Source organism: Xiphophorus maculatus, chromosome 12, assembly GCF_002775205.1.
Source record: "Xiphophorus maculatus strain JP 163 A chromosome 12, X_maculatus-5.0-male, whole genome shotgun sequence".
NCBI lineage: Eukaryota > Metazoa > Chordata > Actinopteri > Cyprinodontiformes > Poeciliidae > Xiphophorus > Xiphophorus maculatus.
The window spans coordinates 23991031-24013634 of NC_036454.1; the positions used below are offsets into that span (position 1 = coordinate 23991031).

Below are 22604 nucleotides of genomic sequence, written 5' to 3' on the forward strand. Positions count from 1 at the left end.
ACTGCGCCATCTAATGTTCCTATTGTGTATTACATTACAAAATGATCAGATTTATGACTCAAGCTGTGTTTAAATAGCGCGTTAAATGAAATCGCAATACAATTTGGCATAGCGCTTAATAAATTATTTTTCCACTTGAAATAACTCGGTCCAAGAGAATAAGAGTCCGTTTTCAATGGTTATCGTCTGTGCCACACCCACAACAAAAGAAAAGACCAAAGACCACTGATGTAGCAAGATAATTCCCCCACCGTACTTTCTTCTTCGAGATACTTAATAAATTCACGTAAAACTGCATCAGTTGTACAGTGACAAAGTTGTAATAAACGACGGGGTTGTTTTGCGTTATCAACTGTCACACAAATTTGCCGCATTGAGCTAACAAAGTTTACTTATCCTTAATTAAAATACAGTGGAAGGCCTATGAAATTTAAGCTGTTTAAGGTTTTTATAATAGCAATTTTAGTAAACCCTATTTTTAGCACAGCGAGATTTTTCTCAAGATTGTGGAAACATTGGCGTCATCATTTATTTGTGGCTCAGTGACTGTCATGTTTCTTTTTGTTTTTGTTTTTTTCTTTTTGTTTTACTATGGACCTCTTTTGTGTCTGAAATAAAGATTGATTGATTGATTGATTGATTGATTGATTGATTGATTGATTGATTGATTGATTGATTGATTGATTGATTGTATATCATTATTATTATTATTGGAATATTAATACGCACGTGCGTATTTACGTCTATGGTTGGAAATGTGTGCGAACCATCTTGTTATCGTAAAGCATTTTGTCACGTGACTTCTCTAGCGTCACCTGACTGCATGTTGCTGTTGAAGGGAAAATGGCTGCCCATCTTTCATACGGCAGAGTTAATTTAAACATTTTGAGAGAAGCGGCACGAAAAGAGCTTCGAGAGTTTTTGGACAAATGTGCAGGAAGTAAGGTAAAATTAAAAAAAACAACAAACTCGCATGCATGCGTATAATTCGCCTGAATACACTCAAATTCATTACATTTTTCTGCTGTAGCTTCCGACCAAGATGCTTACAAACAGAACAGAACAGAGATTAGTTCCTCTGGCAACATAGACACAAGCATGTGTGATCATGGCAGTTTCTCACAGCACATATAATATATGTGCTAAGGTGTCCCATCAGGACAATGATCACAGACACGCCTCAAAACTGACTCTGGAAAGGATAAAGCAGGCTAACATTAACCTTATGGAATGGCCTTGAGTCAACCCAATTAAAAATGAACTGACTCATAAACCTGGATCCGACCAATCTGAATTAAATCTCCGATTTCCTGTAGGAAGAGTAGTCAAATATGAAGTCAGTATGGCGCCACGTTGTGAGTTGTGTTGGTAACTTAGATATTTGTTGCACACGATTGGACTTGTTTATATAATTTTGTCCATATGTGGCTTTCAGTATATTGACAATAACATTTGAAAATGTGCATCTTTATTTAGACAAAGCTTTGTCTGTAAGGTTGGATCTCGTATTTTCAGTTCAGTCCCAAAAAAGCTTGGTTTAAATGCATTATGAAAAACAATGTGATATTCATGTGTCAGACCCCCGACTGTAATATTCTGTTCTCTTGCCTTACAGGCCATAGTTTGGGATGAGTATCTGACGGGGCCTTTTGGTCTGATAGCTCAGTATTCTCTTCTGAAGGTAAGCGGCTCTAAATTGATGAAATTCAACACACAAACAAAAAAAAAAAGTCCCATCTATCAATGGTAATTTTAATAAGTAGCTGTCCTCAGTAGCCACAGTTTTCATTTGTCCTATTTGTGTTTTTAGGAACATGAAGTGGAAAAGATGTTTACCCTGAAGAGCGGCAGACTCCCCTCTGCTGACGTCAAAAACATCATCTTCTTCATCCGTCCCAGGCTGGAGCTTATGGACATCATAGCTGACAATATATTTAGGTGGGCTTATGTTGGTTTGTAAAACAACATTGAAGTGTTTCCTCTTGAGCAGATTGCAAACTTTACTCCATGTAACATTTAATCTAACAATCGCTGTAGTGAAGATAAGCTGCATCCGGCACGAGACTTCCACATCCTGTTCGTGCCCCGGCGGAGCATGCTGTGTGAACAGCGGCTGAAGGAGCAGGGAGTGCTGGGCTCCTTTGTCAACATCGATGAGTATATCCTGGACCTGATTCCTTTTGATGGTGACCTGCTTTCCATGGAGTATGAAAGCGCTTTTAGGGTGAGTAGAACCGGAATACACAGTGCCCTAATGAACCACGGCAAAAAAAACAAAACTTCCTGATTACTTAAAAATAGATGGATTATGTAAAGTTCATTTAAAAGCATTTGTTCTGAATTTTTCGCCTTGTTTAGGAGTGCTATCTGGAAAATGACCAGACGAGTTTGTACCACACAGCCAAAGGCCTCATGACCTTACAGGCGCTTTATGGTACCATCCCTCAGATATTTGGGAAAGGAGACTGTGCACGTGTAAGTGAGGATCTGTGTGATACTGACTGCATACAGACAGATGTGCATCAGAATGCTTTCTCCTGACAGACGGTGTTCTCTGCTTTTTTTTCCAGCATGTTGCCAACATGATGTTGCGGATGAAGAGGGAGTTTGCTGGCACTCAGAATCAGATTCTACCGGTGTTTGATACTCTTCTTCTCCTGGACCGTAACGTTGACCTCCTGACCCCCCTCGCTACACAGCTCACCTACGAGGGACTTATTGATGAGATCTATGGAATAAATAATGGTCAGAATATGCATTTTTTTATGTTAATTTAGGAGAATATAAACCGATATACATCCTCAGCTTGGATTAATTACAGATAATAGCAGTTTCCTACTAAATCTTACAGGATATGTCAAGCTCCCTCCTGAGAAGTTTGCACAGAAGAAGCAAGGTGAAGGTAGCAAAGATTTGCCTACAGAGCCCAAGAAGTTGCAGCTGAACTCCGCCGAGGAACTGTACGCGGAAATCCGCGACAAAAACTTCAACGCTGTTGGAGCAGCGCTCAGCAAAAAGGCCAAAATTATATCTGCAGCCTTCGAGGTTGGTCTTTAGCTTCCATCTTTACTATTCCTTTTTACTGAGTTCCTTTTTAGTGTTTTATTATTATTATTATTATTATTATTATTATTATTATTATTATTATTATTATTATTATTATTATTATTATTTTTGTGGGTTGATTTAAAATTTTGCTAAAATACATGTTTCTAGAAAAGTATAACATTTGATTTAAGTATACTCTACATTTGGAATGGTATGAAAAGAAATATTTGTATTTCCAAACTTTACTCTCCATCCAATCTTCAGATTTTCAGTCGTGAAGCATGGTGTGTTTTTAAGACCTGTAAATTGAGGTCTGTAGAAATATGAAATTTTAACATGAAGAAGACGCAGTAACCACTGATGATATTTCTTTAGTTTCCCAAAAGCTTATAAAAACAATACCAGCTATTTACTGAGTTCTTATCAAGTAAACAGGTTAAAAAAAAAATCACAATATATTTAAAATATTTCACAACATTACAATTCCTAAGTATATACATTTGCATTAAAATATTAACTTTGAAAAAATACAAAAACAAATTGCTTATCTAGCTTTTAAACACTTATAAACTTTTATGTTTATATATACGTTTAGTTCTTATCTTTTGGTGTGTCTTCTAGTTTTGATTGCCTTTTTGGAGGTAGTGGCTTCCATTGTCTAAAATCATTTACCAAGTTGTCAAAAAAGTTTATTTTCTCTACATTTAAATTCCCTTGTGGTCTTTCTCTTCCAGGAGCGCCATAATGCTAAAACAGTGGGCGAGATAAAGCAGTTTGTGTCTCAACTGCCTCACATGCAGGCAGCTCGAAGCTCGCTGGCCAACCACACGTCTGTTGCTGAGCTGATTAAAGATATAACCAGTGTGTATTTTACTGCGGAGGTTCATTAAAACATATGCCTTTTCAGTGCTAGCTAAGCAACGACCTAAATATACCCAATTTCCATCAGCTTCACACACTAAATCTCTATTTATCATCTTTTAATGTATATATGCTTTATTTTCTTAAAATCATGAGAATTTCTGTGTGCACATGATAAAATCGAACACTTCCTGGTTTCAGCATCTGAGGCCTTTTTTGATAACCTAACTGTGGAGCAGGAGTTTATGACGGGCGTCGACACAGACAAGGTAAAATAGAGATTGTTTTCAGGCTAATGCTTTAAATAACTGATTATTGTAATTAAGTGAAACTCTTTACTTTCCAGGTGAACACATACGTAGAAGACTGCATCGCCCAGAAGGATCCACTAATCAAGATTCTGCGCCTGGTGTCCATGCAGTCAGTGTGCAACAATGGCCTCAAGCCGAAGGTGCTGGACTACTACAAGAGGGAGATACTTCAGGTGGGGTTAAGAAAAAAAACCTGGGGAGTTTTTTCTTTTAATCCTTATTCTGTTTTGCTAAAAGAAAATGATTCTTTGTCTTTCAGACTTATGGCTATGAACACATACTAACGCTGAACAACCTAGAGAAGGCGGGTCTTCTGAAGCCACAGACAGGCTCCAGAAATAACTACCCCACTATTAGAAAAACCCTTAAGCTGTGGATGGAGGACGCCAACGAGCAGGTCGGACATGAACAAGTGCTCAAGATTAAAATCGTGCAGTTTTAAAGGGTTTCCCTTGAGCATTTCTCTGCTTACATCCACAGAACCCAAACGACATCTCGTACGTGTACAGCGGCTACGCTCCGCTTAGCATCCGGCTCACTCAGGTGCTGGCGAGGCCGGGCTGGCGCAGCATCGAAGAGGTGCTAAAGATGCTCCCGGGCCCACACTTCGAGGAGAGACAACAGCTTCCATCTGGACTTCATAAGAAACGTAAGTGCTAAACAAGAGGCTGAACTTACTCTGGCTGTCTTTTTACTGTCCGGTTTGAGAAACCAGCTCTCTGGATCATTGATGAGTTGTATTGCACAAAATGAACTTTTTTGAGTTTTACATTATGTTATTATGTCATTCCCTCATCGAAAATATACTTTGAGCGTTGTTGTGATTCTTTCATGCATGTTTGAAGAATCATTGAATCAGCTCACAAAGTACCTCCTATTTACCCAACGCTCCTCCTTGGAGCTGCAGTCTCCAGCTGAGATCACGCCTCCTCTGTGTCTCCCCCCGCTCAGCTCCTCCAGACTAGCGGCAGCAGCAATGAGCAAACACCTGGTGGAACTGTTGATCTCATAATATGAGCTTCTTCTCAGTACAGTGCTCTTAAGAATGGTTGTACACGGCATAAGAAGAAAGGCATTGTTGTGATGATGTGCTGAATGTGATGATGGAAAGAGCAGGAGACTCTTAAAGAGACAGAGGCCAAATTCAAGGAGTCAAATGTCTTTTAAGTCATGTTTGATATATACAGCATTTTTATAATAACTAAAGGCAACATAGTTACCTGATTGTGCAATAAAATGCACCTGAAAAAAATACACAATACCGTTCCTTTAAGAGCTGTGCTAGAAAGATGTTCTTCTATCTCCACCTTGTCAAGAGGCTGTGTTTGCACATATGTTTGCCGCTTATCTTCAACACAATCTGTGTTTTTCGGTTTCAGTAAAAGTAACCATGGTAATTCACCCTTGTACGATGCAAAACGCCTTCCTGACTGAGAACCCAGAGTTGAACCTTTGAGTTATCATGCTGAGACGTTAATCCTGTTGCTGGGCCGTTGCTCATCCTGCCGCTCGTCACAGAGTGAAAACAAAAGTCTGTCTGCCCTGCGTAGATAAGACGCAGGCTTTGCTTTAGAAAGGGGTAAAGCTGAACAGTGGAAGAGTGATGTCTGGAACCTGACAATGCAACCGAGTTATCGTCAATGTCAGATTACAAACTGGATTACAAAATATGCGTGTTTTCTCTCAGTGGTTTATTTTAGGCAGCAGAAGATCTTAATAATACATTTTAATTAGACACATTTTAATTAAAATGAGCTAATTAGAGGTGTGAGTTTGGGCATTAGATGGCTGACTCGTTGTTACATGCCTCCTTTCAATTGGTTATGGAGGTGATAATAGGAAACCTTAATTTAATTGCTGTTTTTGTTTTTTGGGGGTCTTTTTGTACTTTGGTGGAAGTAGTGTTTTGTTCTGATCTGACCAGAGCATCTTCTTCCACATTTTTACTTAGAGTCCAAGTAAAAATGGACATACACAAATGGTGTACATTTGTTTTGTGGTGTACAAAACAAATGTACACCACACTTCAAGATTTTTACTTGCAAAAAGAACATTAAAAATCTTTTTCTATGGGTATGAACACTTTTGAAAGTAAGTTGATTGGTAGGTAGAGGGTTTTTTTCCCCCATTCTTTTCTATTTCTTGAGTTCATCTTCTCTTATAATCTACCGCAGGCCAACAAGGGGAAAACCGAACCACGCTGGTTTTCTTCCTCGGCGGGGTGACGTACGCAGAAATAGCCGCTCTGCGTTTCCTCTCTCAGATGGAAGACAGCGGCATGGAGTACATCATAGCCACTACAAAACTCATCAACGGCACCACTTGGATCAAATCCCTCATGGACAGACCTGAATCTCAGATTCCCTGAGCCTCCTACACATACAGCAGGTCACCACAAAACAACACACCCATGTGTGTGAATACTTTTGGCTTCAAGCGCAATTTACATCTGTCTACAATAAGTTTGCTTGCTGGTGGCAACTGGACAACAGAGATAAACTTGGATTTGTACTGTTACGTGACTGCTTAGGTAAAGATATGCTGTATATATGTTTGTATGCCTTGTAAAGAATCAAATATGTGAATAAAGATTCACTTTGATTTGCTTAGAAAACGTGTTTTTTTTTTGCCATCTTCCTTTTACTGATGAACATGGGTAAATAAAACTTTAATCAACTAGAATTAGTTTTGCTACATTAATAAGCGCTTAGCCATTTGTCCTGTTTTGTGTTTTGTTTTTATTGTCTTTTTTTTGTTTTGTTTTACAAGACAGTGAATCCATCAGGCGTGGTCCTGCTCTCTGAAGGAGCAATTAGCACAGTAACAGGCCTGCCGATCAGCCGATAATAGCCCTGCGCTGTCTGGAGAGCTCAGCCCATGGCGGCCCGTGATTTGACAGAGCAGGATGCTGATTTAATTAGGAGGCCATTTGCTCCATGTTCCGGTAGAGGATAACTGTGCTGCAGGAGGGTGTTTGATATCTGCATCAGTCAATACCTTCTGCTTGCCTTACACTGTACACTAAGAGAGACGTGCTGAGAGATATTTTTGGGAAACTCTTGTCGAGTCGATGTTAATTTCCTTCCTGTTGATGGGCTGGAAACCTTGGAAGCTACTTTGGTTAGATTTTCCAAAAAAATCTTACACTTCTCTTTGTTTGAGGAGCAGGTGCACAGACGACGTAAACTGCCACTACATCAACTCTGGGAGATTTAGATGCTTGTGATCAGTTTCTGCTTTTAGCTCCTCCTCTACTAGAAGGGCTCAAAACGCACAACATTGCACACACCTAATTTGAACTTCAGAAGAGACAGGAGCATCTGATCATCTGAGCTTTTTGTCCTCTTGCAGCAACACCAAGGTAGGAATTTTTCTGCCACACAAATTTAACCTTAGACTTTTTCTGCAGTTTCTGGGACACAAATAAAAACATTTCACATGTAACATTGTAATACTGCTGATCTGTACTATTGTACAAAAAGACATTGTATTTATGTTTGTGTAAATGCTAGTTTAACAGTTTATATGAGTAGGGCTACAAATATTTTGTGACTTCTGTGTTACTGCAAACACTTGATATTTGGTAGTTTGTTTTTCTTTTTACTATTATCTGAAAAGAAGACATGAATGATGCTCAAGTTGATGACTGCACACAAACAGCAGATCAATAAGACCCACTTAGTGCAATTTAAACATAAATTATTAATCACACCTTGTGCCTCGGAGAAACTTACTATAAAGCTCAGAACTCTGGAAGCTAATCCTTCAGATCAAATGAAAAAATATTGGTTTTATTTTTAATTCTAATTTATGTTTTGTACCGCCCATGTAAAAGGTTTCCAAGAAAAAATGTGATCGGTTAGGGAGCGTTGCCAGAGTTTAACAGTTTTTTCCTGCAGTTCAAACTTTAATAGATACTTTTGTCTCTGTGGGTCTTATGTTAAAAAGAACATAATTTCTCTACAGTCGTGACAGAATTCAGCTGAGAGACTGTTGATGGAGAGAAAAGAGCTCACATTACTCAAGTTTTCACATCCCTGTGTTGTGTGGCTGTCTGTAAGACTGAGAATTGGTTTTTAATGTGGTTCTGGTTACTTTTAAATCATATCTGCACACAATTTACCAGATCTGCGGCTCATGTCACATAAACCATCCGCCTCGGGACTTTCATTCTCTTCTTCCTGAAATGAAAAGATTATTTTTAATCTAAATTGGCCTGGAGTGTAATCTATGCTGAATTTAAATGTGTATTTAAATGATAGCATCATTATTTGCATTTTAATGATTACAGCCATCAATAGTTTGTTTTTTGAAGATGTGCCTAAGGAATGTATCATGAAAATATATTAATTCTCACAATAACAATAACACTTGATCGTATCAGGTCACTCAATGTATGTGGGATTAAAAAATCACTTTGTTCAAACTAATCCAGCTTGAAGTTGTTTAAATCAGTCTTGATCAAAATATTGAAGTGTACAAAGAACATTTTTTGTAAAAAAAATAAATATAATCAAGGTCAGTTTTTGTGCATTTCTTAATGCTACCGATATCAAAAATATACAAAATATCTAGAGGTTTGAATAAAGTATGAAATTTTGAAATGAGAATATGTGGGAACCCTGCAAGCTGTCTTTTTCTCTTTATCATCGTGTGTTCTTGTAAACTAATTTGAGTGTTGTCATCTCACTTTTAGGTCCGCTATATTACAATTTGACAGACGTTTGTGTTGTAGAATGGATCAAGATGAGAACATCAAGCGCCTGGATGTGGAGCCCCTGTTTGTGCGCTTCCTCAGGACACTCAAGGAACTCCTGAAGTTCGTTCTCCTCAGCTACACTGTGATCTTCGGTGCTTTGCTGCTGGCCAGGTGGACTACTTACTTTATCGTGGGAAAGTGAAAGAAGTGGAAGAATGAGCTTCTTCTGGGATTTCGAGCTGAGACTCATTGAACCAACCCGCCTAATGCAGTCGCTGTAGCAAGAAGAAAGGATTTGTCTCATCTCCTTTCTCTCTCTATGATTAGCACTCTGTTTTTTTCTGCTTTTTCAAACAGAATCAAAACGATGCACTTAGAGGTTCAATAAAATGTGTGATTGTTGATGCTGAGATTGACTGTGCAGTTCATATTATGTGTATTGTGACACAGCCACAAATGATGGCAATTAGCTTGTTTCTATAGCTGTGAACAGAAAATATGGTATACTTTAAATAAATAAATGTTTGCTATAACAAGACACTTTGGCTATTTCTTCTTGCCACTGTCTGCGTGGCTGGAGGAAGAACCATATATATCTTGCCGCCACGCACCATGAGGAGGACGAAGAAAGGATGAAAAAATCTCCAAATGTGGCTGTTAGAGGTCTGGAAAGAGTCGTGTCTTTCAGTTCCCAAGTCTCCACAATAAAGCTTACACACTAAGTTCATGCCAGTTGATTTAGGAGGTATGAAAAGTTGAATTGTGTCCTTCCTAGCTTCACAAATGTAAAAACGTGAAGATTTGTAAATTTACAGTTAACGGTATGTTTGATCATATGAGCGTGAGATTGAAATGAAAACATCCCTCTGCCTACTGTTAAGTGCGGAAGGTTTTTTTTTATTATTATGTGGGCTTGTTTTTCTTTCAATACTGTACAGACCTTGTACGGTATTGATATTGTGTATTGCATGTTTTCTGGTGGTTTTAGAGAGATTTAGCATATAAACGTGGTCAAATGCCATGCCCTCTATATGCTCAGCGTTTATTATAATACTGCTATAGAGGAATAGCAATATTCTTCTATAGCATATAGCATATGCTATCATTCCTGTTCTACAGTGACGTTCTGTTGACATGGGAGAAAAAATAAAAATAAAGATAAAAATTGTGGTCACAATTTAATATCTCGTCGTGGCCATGACTTAATAATAACAGCTAAATTTAGTGTCTCTTGCTAAGAATTACTCCATGACTAATCTAAAGTGTCTGAAGAATCTGATTCCCAGATTGAAATGAAACGAAATTAGATCAAATTTGTCCATTATTATCATTATCAATGGTTATTATTAATTTTGTTATTAAGTCACAAATTCAACAAAATTCAACAAGTCCTGGCCACATTTTTTTTCCCTCCCAATTCACCAGACAGGCTCCATTACTGTTGTACTAATTTTTTTTTTCTTTCCCCGAAGTATTAAATTGTATGGGGGTACCGCTTGTAATTTAATTTTAAAGGTTCCTAATGTGGAATTTTTTTTCTAAGCAAGCTCATTAAAGGTTGAGGATTTCTAAAATTGATATTCATCTCCAGCCTGTCTGAAGATGTATTAATAATGTCTGTGCACCCAGCCAACAGAAGTGTCTACAAGACTACTATTTTGTGAATCATAATAAGAAAGCTACGAGGTATAATTGAGGTCATTACATATATGAAGGCACTCTGACTCTCCTCAATGACAACCAAAGCACAATGCCATATATTCCCAGATTGTAGTTAATTAACACCAATATAAACTACATTAATTTTAATAAATATACTAAATGTAGCTAGTCAAATCTAAATCACTGAATTAAACTTATCAAGTGAGTTTTCTGGTTCTAGTGAGTGCACGAGGTTGGTTCGATTTTTTTAACTGAATAGCTGACAAGGGCGGGGCTCATGCGTGATATTGTTTATATAACAAAGTTTTCACTTTTTGGCACACATAAGTAAAAAAATAAATGAAAATCTAGACATAGTTGCATTTGGGAACTTTAATCTTAAGTCGGGCACCTTTCGCTTAAGCTTCGGCTGTAAATGAACGGAGCACCGTCTGCTCTCTAAATTCCTGCCGAGCGCCGCCCGCGTAGCGCCATTTTGAAAGTGTAAAGCTTGGAGGAGGCAGATGCGAGGGAAATCTCAAAGTGCAGTGCAAAGTCTGTAGACCAGCACTGAACGCTGTGTGTTAGTCTTTCTGTGTTGTAAAAAAAAAGTAGCTTCGTGGTTTATAAGCAACCGTTGGACTGACGGCATTTGGAGTTAGCAACAGCCTCATTCCTCCACTGCTCCTCGGTCAGAACCACCCAACCGACCCGGGTCAGCAGCACTGCTTCAGTCCAGGGCCCGAACCTGCTACAGAGAGCCCAGTCCCTCACCATGGCAGGTAAAAGAAAACTGTCAGAACGTACGTATGAGCTATTCTTACTAATCATCATGCTTAATAGCACACATGCTGCTTTAGTCTCCCTCTTTTGTGGTTAAGAGCAGGAAGCTAACTAGCAAGCTAGGATACTGCGAGATTCCCGTGTGAATCCCTTACAGCCTGAAAGTGAGCTAACCTAACACATCCTAACTTCTTGTTTAGGAGGATTTTCTCCCCGCAGTTACAATGTGCAGTTCGTATGAAGTCGCGCATGGCCTTGCTGTCGCAGTGCGCTGAAGTAGCTTCTAGCTATTCAGTGTGTTACCTTTGGCGGTGGTGTGTCAAAACTTAAGGTTCGTGTTGCGTGCAGGGCCCGGGGGTGGGAGCAGCGATGTGCAGTGGTGCTTCTCTCAAGTCAAAGGAGCGATGGATGACGATGTGGCTGAAGGTAAGTACATTTGGGCATTATTAAGTCTGAATATGCTTCCTGTTTGTCCCCATTTACTTAGCATATTTTCTTCTTGAGTTACGTGAGTGACAACTCTGGGTTCAGTTCCACCCTTGCATTGGGATTTCATAAACAAACTACTTACTACCAAAGTGCTTAAAACCATTTTGAGTCAGTTTATTCCACTTTGCAGCAGGACTCTAGATTATATTAGTTTTGCTGTGGTTGCACTGATGCGCTAAAGCCTTCTGGTTAGGTGCAAACACTTTTCACCTTTCCTTTAAAAGCCTATTTTTTTTGTCATATTCTGTTCAGATTGACTGTAATGTAAATAGGATTGTATTACAAATAAAATATAAAGAAATGCTTGGTTGGTTTAGATGGACTCTGAAACCTCCCATATTTATGTATTTTCATTCATTGTGCATGTAAACGGACGTAAACATCATCACATCTCCTAAATTGCCAATTATTTTGTAAAAAAAAAAAAACAAAACAACCACAACTTCATTACACTGTCCTGCAGTCTGCTGGAAAGTAGTATTTATTGGAGTTATATGAACACATTTCCTTACTTTGGCTAGATTAGTAGAAAATTACTTTAAATAATCAGTTGTCTAATTAGGTATGAAATGTCCCCATCGGATGCAAATTCATGTTTGGTCCAAAATCCTGTGCTCAGATGCAGCTGCAAAAGAACAAAACTGACAACAGAGCTCAAATAATCAGCATCTTTATATAACATTTATTTTGAGGTGTAAAAGAAATGTTTGCTGCTTTATCCATTTCGTATTCTGATTTACCAAACGGACAAGATGCATAATTGTCCCTTTTCCTCCGAAGAGCTGATAGTCTGTTTATTACAAATATACAGGATCCTTTTTTTGTCTATTTATCTAAGAGGTCCATTTGCAAAGTTTAGGATTTCAAATGTTTTATGGTGTTTGCATGTTTTCAGCACTTTGCTCTTTTACTTTCTAGCCATACAGATTGAAGCTATTTTAGGATTTCTGTTCGGTGTCTTTTATCGGTCCTTGTCATCTTCAATGCAAACAAAAAAAGAAGTGTGTGTGTGCAGTACTTAGCCGAGGATTCGGAGTTGTTTATAATAAGCTGTAACTGAGAACAAGTACATGTGAGAGCTTCTCCTTGTGGTAATGCATGGCTGCACAGACGCTACAGTTGTAGTTTATTTAAACCCTGCAAAGATTCCTCTGCTTCCGTCAGCCTCTCTTTATTGTACACAATGGTTTGCATGGAGCCAGGTCGTATCTGGCACTTGGTGTACTGCACTGGAACGACTCCCATTGTCTTCATTAAGGGTTTCCCTGGCACATACCAGTGCCAGCCTGTAAGTGAATATCAATTGTTGTTGTCTGGTATGCAAGTGATGCACAGCTGCAGATGGAAACAAACTTTTTTTTTTCCCCCAGTTATGTACAGTGTACACTGATTTTCACCAGATTAAAACACTTTAGTGCGTCAGTGTCATGTTGTGACTTCACCATGCTCGATTTGGTCTTCATCATCAAATGTACTATGCCTTTAGTGCTGTTTAGTAATTTTATATGTTTGCATATTTAGTTGGTTTTAATTATTATAACTGCCTTTACAGCTGACATTATATCTACTGTGGAATTCAATCACACTGGGGAGCTGCTTGCCACTGGGGACAAAGGAGGTCGTGTTGTCATCTTCCAGCAGGAGCCAGAGGTATGTGATTCAATTACAGTGACTCACTGAGGTATTCTTACCCCTTGAACTTTTTTAGAGTTCCTCTTTTCAACCACACACTTGAATTTGCCCCACTGGGAGTTCAAAATGTTAAAAAACAATGCAAAGTAGTGCATGCTTGTGAAGTGGAAACAAAAAGATGCATGGTTTTAAAAGTTATTTTTACAAATACAGTAGAAGTCTGAATGGTTTGTAGTCTATGTGTAATAAACTTAGTCAGTACATTATAGAGTCATCTTTTAAGTGTTTTCAGGGTACGTCTCTGCTAGTTCTCCACATTTAGACTCTGACATGCTGGCACATTTTTGCAGAAATAGTTTAGTTCGATTTAAAGCAGTTGTGACTTTACGCAGATCTTTATTTAGATTTAGATATAAACTTTGTGAGGGTCATTTGAGCACATAGAAATAAATCTAAATTTATTTATGAAGCCCTTTTGGTTAAAGTGTTGAACAGAGCAACAAAAACTAATAGAACTGGACATAAAATTGACACATTCAAACAAACAAAAAAATGAAGTCAATATAAGTAGCAAAGCAATCCAAGTAATAATAAAGCAAAATAAAAATAACAAAACAAGATTATCAGAAATTTAACTATCACAATGTAATAAAACATATCAAAGAGTGAGACTGAAAGTACAAAACCTATAAACCATTATATATAAATGGGTCTTGAAGCTTGACTTAAGCACAAGTAAGCATGCTCTGTTGACCTCTGACATTAATTAGATGAATTGGACTTTTAGTGTTAAGAGTAATCAGGTTTTTACTTGTAAAAAAAAACACACAATAAGAAGCATTGAAGTTTGCAGTTATGCAACATAACATAAAGATGCTCAAGGGTATAGATACTTTGACATGGCACTGTTAATAATGCATTTCTATCAGAAACATCTTACTCTATTTAAAATTAATACTGTGCTTGAAAACAAAAAAAATAAACATTTTCCCAAAATTTTGTTCAGAATTACTTTTCAACTTGAGTCATTGTTGAGAACGTTGTCTATTTTTATGCAGAGTAAGAACCAGCCACAGTGCAGAGGAGAGTACAATGTTTATAGCACCTTCCAGAGCCATGAGCCTGAGTTCGACTACCTGAAAAGTCTTGAGATTGAAGAGAAAATCAACAAGATTCGATGGTTACCTCAGAAGAATGCAGCACAGTTCCTTTTGTCCACAAATGGTTAGTAAATGTTTTGATTCTAAATTATTTCAATCAATTTTACAGGATAAAGTTGGTGATGTTTTCTTTTTTTACTTCAGACTTTTTCATCTGCCTGAGAAATATTCAGTGTAGCAGTCAAGTGGTCTTAAGTTTCTTTTGTCACTAAAATGTGACTGATATCTAATCTTTTTTTTTTTCTTGGCAGATAAAACTATCAAGCTGTGGAAAATTAGTGAGCGAGACAAGAGACCAGAGGGCTACAATTTGAAGGAAGAAGACGGTCGATACAGAGATCCTAATTCTGTCACAACACTACGGGTGAGTAGTAACCGCTGTCTTGCATTATAAATATAAAGTACTAGTATAATATTACGGCTAGATTTCGGGTATATCATGTTTGGAAAGTGAATAGTTTTAAACACTTTCCATTTGAAACGCATTGCTTTCCTTTCACTAAAGTTGTGTGTTCCTCCAGGTACCGGTGTTGAGGCCCATGGACCTGATGGTGGAAGCCAGCCCCAGACGAGTGTTTGCAAACGCTCACACGTACCACATCAACTCCATATCAGTCAACAGTGATCATGAGACCTATCTGTCTGCAGACGACCTGCGCATAAACCTCTGGCATCTGGAGATCACCGATCGCAGCTTTAGTATCCTTTTGGTCTTCAAATCCTCATGTCTGTCGCATAGGCGACGAGGAGTTCTCCAATCAGGACATTTGATCTCTGATTTCAAGTCTTGACACTCAGCGAAAGGCATTTGCTGATACTTTGTCCCAGTTTGATACTTTATATAAATCTGTGATGTGAATATGGTAAAATATCAAGCTATGTCTCATCAATATACAAAGCTGATATAAATATTGTTATGGTGTCAAACTCATTCATTAAGGATGCTTATGACATTGAAGCCAATCACTTCTGATTGTTAATATGCGCCTCCATTTAATTTATATATATATATATATATGTATATACTAGAGATGCAAATTTGATGCAAATCATTTGTTTCTAAAGATATATATCTCAACACATACAGCTGTAGTTTTGAATAAACACACCCACCATTGCTATGGTAGCATGTTATCTGTTTTGATGTGACGTCTTTGTTAGTTTGGCTTGTAAAACATTATAATCTGATTCTTGTCTGAGTTAGTAATGAAGTACTTCATGGATTAATCTCTTGATCAATATTATAATCAGATGTATACGTCCTACGGCAGGCATTTCTAACGTTTATCTCTTGCAATTCACTATTTAAATACACATTAAGATCTATGATCTGTTTCTCAATCAGAACTGTACATGCTCAAGCATATGTGCATATCCCAGCCTATTGTCTAAAATTAGTTTTGAATGAATTATCATTTATTATTTTGGTGTTGTCTGCAGCACCAGACTTTAGTTTATCTTCACAAGGTGCTTGTAGAGAGAAACTGTCATGCCGTAGTTCAACGGCATGCCAGATTATAGTCTTTAACGTTTATCTACGCTATTTGAAACCGTTGATTTGACACCAGATTAAATTCAAGGAAGATGAAATCCTTTTAGAAATCCTGAGATGGAAATAAAGCTTGGTTGATGGTTCACTGTTGTGCAATACGGACTCTCTTTACTGGTGGTTAATTCACTACATCTCTTTTCCATTGTAGTCCCAAACTTGTGGTATTTCATCTTGATTTCTCAGATTTTCCTCTTAATATTTCCTGTATTCCTCTTCAATCACACTTAATGTAAACAGAAGCATGTTATGTAACTGCATTCAGTGTCCCCAGTGAAACACACGACCACTAAAACAATATGCAGTTACATGAAGCAATGAGCCAGATTTTTGCCTAGAATTACTATTCATTTTTCCTTTTTTTTTAAGCTAAGTCATGCCATGCTTTATATTGCCACAAGAGGTCACTAATGAACTAAAAGATGCCAGGATAGTTGTTGTAGTAGACAAAAGTTTGTGTTTGTTTTTTATGCCATCTTGTTTCTTTTTGTCTCGTCCTTCTTTCGAGTAGCTGCCGTTTTGGACCTTGACCTCTGTTTTTCAGATATTGTTGACATAAAGCCAGCTAATATGGAGGAGCTGACAGAAGTGATCACGGCCGCAGAGTTTCACCCCGACCAGTGCAACACTTTTGTTTACAGCAGCAGCAAGGGAACCATCCGCCTGTGTGACATGAGGGCATCAGCACTGTGTGACCAGCATGCCAAAAGTAAGTCGCTTACAACAAATACATGTTTGAGAGAAGGTAAGGAATACACCATATTCCTTTCATCCCAATTTTGTTGTATTTGGATGAGAAATATCTTAATGCTTCACAAGACCCAAACATTTGTTCAGAGAGCAAAAGTTCTGGATTATTTTTTAGTATGCATTGTAATTAACACCATTCGAACTAAAGTGTTAACTTTTTGCTTGAGTTTTATCATGAATCTACTTCTCTGTTGGATGTCCTACATTGAAGAGCTTTAAAGTTTTTGATCTTCATTTGAGATTATAAATATTTGTTTTCGTTGGTATTGTTTTTTTACTGATGCAACATAGTGAATGAAACTAAAGCTATATATATGGATCAGCTTGTTTCCACTATATAGTTTTTAAATCACTAACAATTATTCGGAAAAGACACACACTATAGCCCATTTTAAGTTTTTCTCCCAGGATCTTATTTTTATTAAGTTGTGGCTCTTACAGCATTAAATCAGCAGAATAACATCTTAACATGCATTCTTTTTTCTTTTTTTTTTAATCTGAAGTGTTTGAGGAGCCAGAAGATCCAAACAACCGTTCATTCTTTTCTGAAATCATCTCGTCCATCTCCGATGTCAAGTTTAGCCACAGTGGACGCTACATGATGACGCGAGACTATCTGTCCGTCAAAATTTGGGATCTGAACATGGAAACCCGACCAGTAGAGACATATCAGGTTTGCCGCTTCAAATATTATTTTTATTTTTTATGTTTTGGGTAGAGATCCGTCAATCAGATATTTGTGGCCAGTTTCAGATTTTTGCTTTTTGTAAGAATTTGGTCCAACAATATAGATTTTTAGTCATTCAGATTTGTCCGTCAATTCTACTCTGACCCTTCAGGTGTGAGCGATTTATTACTCATTTATTAGTAGCAGTAGCAACGTCACACCAAGTTTGAGAGAAAAGTCACTGTAAAATGGGGTAACTAACACCAAATGATTAGGTGTAGAGATTTAAATTTTCTTTAGCATTTTACGTTTAGCATTAGTAAATGTGAACGGTATTTCCATGAGCAATACCTAGAGAACGTATATCCTTTTATTAATCAATAAAAAGATTGCAATTTTGAATTTCCAGCCTGCTTGTGACAGATCAGGTCTAATACAACTGAAATCTGGTTAAATCAAACCACTAACAAATTTTTCTATATTTCTCTACCTGTTAAGAGAACAAAAAACCCACAATGTGCTGTTTTCCCTTTTGCTTCATGTGATTCACTGTTCTATTTTTCCAGGTGCATGAATATCTCAGGAGTAAGTTGTGTTCACTTTATGAGAACGACTGCATTTTTGACAAGTTTGAATGCTGCTGGAATGGCAATGACAGGTTAGTCAATCAACCTGAACCTGCAGTTCAGCTGATATTAGCTGAACTGCAGATACAATCAAAAAAAAAAATTTCATCTCCTGAAATGCAAAATCATTCACAAATAATACCCTTTTTCCCCTTTTCCATGGATTATTATTGAGATCAGTACTAAAACTAGATCCTAAACAGCTCCTCATGATTGTCTGTTTCCACAGCGTTGTGATGACTGGTTCCTACAACAACTTCTTCAGGATGTTTGACAGGGACTACCGACAGGACGTGACCTTCGAGGCGTCACGGGAAAACAGCAAGCCGCGGTCGGTCCTGAAGCCTCGCAAAATAAGCACAGGTGGGAAGCGCAAAAAGGATGAGATCAGTGTAGACAGTCTGGACTTTAACAAGAAGATCCTCCACACTGCCTGGCATCCGCTGGACAACATCATTGCTGTGGCCACCACCAACAATCTGTACATATTCCAAGATAAACTGAACTAAAGTCCATTAACCCACTCAGATCCCAATTTCTTCTTTTGCTCTCGGATTAAAACTAAATCCGTCTTAGGCCAAGCCCCTAAAACTTGATCAAATCTGTCCTTTTGATTATGTGAGAAGACTTACTTTGTAAATGGTGCCACACATCCAGCCAGGCCATAAAAAAGCATCATAGTGGGCTGTTAGTTTCTTCCATTAGAAGCACTCCATCCATCGAGCTTCCATTTGTAACTCCACTACATCCCAAACCAAAGGGAAAATCTACATTTTATTGCTTGTTCGTGCCATATTGACATGATTCATTTGTCTGTTATTCCTACTAGTTAACTTTCTGTTCTTTTTGGTTTAGTCTTTCTGTCACCAAGTTCATTTTTGTACTGCCCTGATTCATCAATACAAAGCTGTCAAGTCTTTCATTTCCCCAACAAGTATCAAGTTGCCAAGTTCTTTCCCTATGTACTGTATGATTACTGTTAAAGGACTAATTTAGCATTTCATTATGTTTAGCTCATTGTCTAAAAAAAAAAAACTTTGGATAAATGATATCAAAGCTAACAGAGAACAAATATTTCTGATTTGTTTGTTTTGTTTTTTTTAAATGTTGACTCAGATGCTTGTTTACATTCATCTCTCTTCTTTAAGAAAATCTCCTGGGTATGATTTTACATTTCTATAACACATTGTATCGAGTGTTTTAGCCATTTGCTTCGATATAGGATACATCCCGCAAACAACTTCGATTCCTCCAAGAGCAGTCTGTTAAAGCTGGCTGTCATTCGAGTTTAATGTTCACCACACTCTCATTCAAGCGTGCCCATATCGGTGACAGAGCCATGAGATGTCCTTGAAATTTTTATTCACTCAGGTTATGGGACAGCACTAGAGAAATGGGTGTAAAACCAAAATGTATGACAGGCTTTCTTACAGAAGTGTGTTATATCACTGTAATTCTGCTGTGGTTGGGTTTGTAGTAAATGGAAGTAGGTGAAATGTTCCTTTTCTACATGTGTCAGTTTTGTCATGCTGCTCTCAAACTGTTTGATTTCCAATTCCCCAGGCCAAGCTTCATCTGCCTGTCAAAGCATCCTTTTTCATGGCGTTGCGTATTGTACAGATAAAGTGTAGAAAGATCAGCAGAGGTGCACTTATCTGGCTGATATGAGCTGAACTGCTGATACAAATGTTATTTGACTTTAGGTTTTTATTTTATATTTTATTTTTATTTCTTTTTTTATACTTTGAATAGCAGAAAAATGTTGCAGTTTTTTTTTTTTTTTGATAGATATAACAGTTCTTAATCCAAAAGAAAATTAAGTGCAGCACAGTATGTACTGTTGGTTAATGCATTATTTAGACTGAAAATAATTGGGATTCTGAGTTTGATTTTGGGAGGCGGGGTTCTGTTTTTATCAGTGTTTGACCTGCTAATCGCCACCCGAACCAATCAAGAAAAACATTTTCTGATTCCATCTCTGTTAATCTTAAGTTTCCCATCACTTCCACTTAAGATCAGAAGGGAAAAAGGTTCAGACAGAAAAGCTTTCCATAGAAGTCTGGATACTGCTCTCACTTATTTGATGTGATTCTTTGCCTAACTCTTAGATCTTACCAAATAATGTTTTTGGGAAAAGTATTACAAATGTCACTCTACCATAATTTGCCATGGAGGTTTTTTGTTGCATCAAATGATGGCTGATCATGCCAAAGTAGCTAGTCTTTATACACAACAAAGATAAAGCTCTCTTGCAGACAAAGTGCCCCTGATCCAGCAGGTCCAGCCTTGCAGTTGTGTGGGCAACCATGCTTAACTCAGGACAAAAACCTGTGTGTTATACATATATATAAATATATAAGATGATTCCATGTGCCCCCATTTTTACTCTTGTGTGGCCTGTGGCACCAAAACGTTGTGCTGCTCCCAGCTCACCTTCGGTGTATGTTGTGTTGTTGCAGAAAAATTGTTTATCATCTGCATCTAGATTTTATTTGTAGATTTTTCTATATAAGAAATGTTTTGTACTGTACCTGATGAAAGAAGAAGAAGAATCACTATAGCTGATTTATTTTTGTATAAATTAGGGCAATATCATTACAGTCTAATCACTGTAGTTTCTTTACCTATCTGCCTCAGGCTTACTGTGCAGGGCAGGTCATTAGAAAGTCAGGTTTCCCTTTGCTTTTTGCCCGTTATAACAGGTAGACGCATCAAAGGAGTGCATCAGGTATGAAGCGGGGTGCCCAAAGAGAAGTATTTTCAGGTGTCAGTACCTCCTGCCTGATGATGAGCACTATTACTGTACCCTGGCCAACTATGTTTTTTTTGTTTTTCAATCTAACTTATGTAGAAGGTTCAGCGTTTTCATTTCATGTGAATCTTAATATTTGGTTTATGTGCCATAGTTTTGCTTGATGAACAATTCCTCTGGTTGTGAAAGACTACATTGAAACGGCATTTTCATCCTCTTTGCAGCTAGCCAGGTCACTTGATTACGTGGAGCGATGATTGTTGATCTATGTGGCACGTGCGGCTCTCTTTTGCAGACTTATTTAAAGAGAATCTGTGAAGCACTTCATGTGCGGCTTGGCGTCGGAGAAGAGGGTCACCAGTTTAAGCTAAAGCTCCATGCGTTGCCTGCTCCAGCTCACGGTCCATGTTGCGTAGAAAACTTGATGGAACTGCGACTGTACGTTTTCTATGAACAGTCAAAATGTCACAAAGAAGGTACAGGTTATCTTTTCCAGTTCACAAACAATACGTTGATGTTTTTATTCGGGCACTGAGCTTCTTCGTCCACTGGATCATATTTGTGAAAGTGAATGTCACTCTGTTCTCAGTATGATTATTAACTAATGTTGAGTTCCAGTCTCTCAGGGTTCTGGGTTGTGTCTTTTGATAACAAGATAAGTTTCTAGTATTTTTATTTTGTGCAACTTTCTTTTGTTTTTGTAATGCAAACTTTGTATTTTGCCTGTTTTTTCTTTCTGGATAAATGAATCTTTTCTATTTCAACTCCTTTCTTCCATTTATTGAGCGAATCTCCATCTTGTTTTGAAATAGAAAATAAGCGATATAACATTCTTGTGCATAATGATGCATCAAGAAACTGCTTACCAATAGAAACTGGTATTAATCCGAGCAATTAATAAAAACCCTTTCATCATTCTCCCTACGTTGTCTTAATACAAGCTGTCCTTCGAGGCTCTAATGAAAACAACAAAGATGTTCACAAGAACCCTGTTGCCTTTCTTTTAGCGCATTACCAATAAATAAGATAATAATCAGTTACACTTGTGAAACTTTCTGGTTCACCCAGACTGCTCAGGGGAATCTTCTGCTGCTCTGTCCCAAACCTTGCACCTTCAAGAAAATGGGATTATCAGAACTGAAACAAAAACTTCTATTTTGCTGTAAATCACCTTTGTGTTTCTTTCTCTCCACAGATGGCTTTGATGCACAACCCCAGGTTATTAAGTAGAGTTTCCCAGTGTGCACATTGATTGTGCATTTCATTTGCTAGAGTCGAGTTAAACGATTTTGTCCACTCGAAGGAGGATTAAAACATGTCTGATGTATCACAAGAATGGTAAAACAAAACGCACGTTGTTTCTTTTCTGTGAATTTCATTATTTTTTGTGTGTGTTTTATTTCAAGGGGATGAAGAGTTTTGGAGATCTGTTTGGGAATAACTACGTATTGTTCACTGTACAGAGTTGTTTGTCAAATGAAATAAGGTACAGTGTAGATAACATGTAATAAGGAATTTCACATTTGAATAATTAAATTACTGTGCTACTTTATTATTACTGTTTGAGTTTTTTTGGGAGGGGAACTGAGTGTTTCATACTTTTATCTCCATTACAATAATATTTGTGATTAACTTA

The 22604-nt window shown here is 37.7% G+C and overlaps 2 protein-coding genes across 3 annotated transcripts; both read left to right on the forward strand.

Annotated features, from left to right (window-relative positions):
- The first annotated feature begins 820 nt into the window (after nt 1-820).
- Nucleotides 821-6821, forward strand: vps33a (VPS33A, CORVET/HOPS core subunit). The gene is made up of 13 exons (XM_005804346.2): nt 821-945; nt 1616-1681; nt 1811-1938; nt 2038-2224; nt 2359-2475; nt 2571-2745; nt 2852-3045; nt 3783-3909; nt 4111-4178; nt 4256-4393; nt 4480-4617; nt 4701-4869; nt 6395-6821. Exons 1-13 carry the CDS (start codon nt 844-846, stop codon nt 6586-6588), a joined length of 1803 nt encoding a protein of 600 aa, XP_005804403.1. The 5' UTR covers nt 821-843; the 3' UTR covers nt 6589-6821.
- Nucleotides 6822-11060: 4239 nt separating this feature from the next.
- On the forward strand, nt 11061-22520 carry LOC102220954 (serine/threonine-protein phosphatase 2A 55 kDa regulatory subunit B alpha isoform). Of its 2 annotated transcripts, none has more exons than XM_014470741.2 (10): nt 11061-11363; nt 11692-11769; nt 13385-13482; nt 14523-14688; nt 14876-14988; nt 15146-15323; nt 16718-16882; nt 17427-17596; nt 18157-18248; nt 18446-22520. In XM_014470741.2, exons 1-10 carry the CDS (start codon nt 11336-11338, stop codon nt 18723-18725), a joined length of 1368 nt encoding a protein of 455 aa, XP_014326227.1. In that variant the 5' UTR covers nt 11061-11335; the 3' UTR covers nt 18726-22520. The 2 variants fall into 2 exon arrangements, with proteins under 2 accessions (XP_014326227.1, XP_023199269.1); XM_023343501.1 differs by having other exon boundaries at nt 11061-11342.
- The last annotated feature ends 84 nt before the right edge of the window (nt 22521-22604 follow it).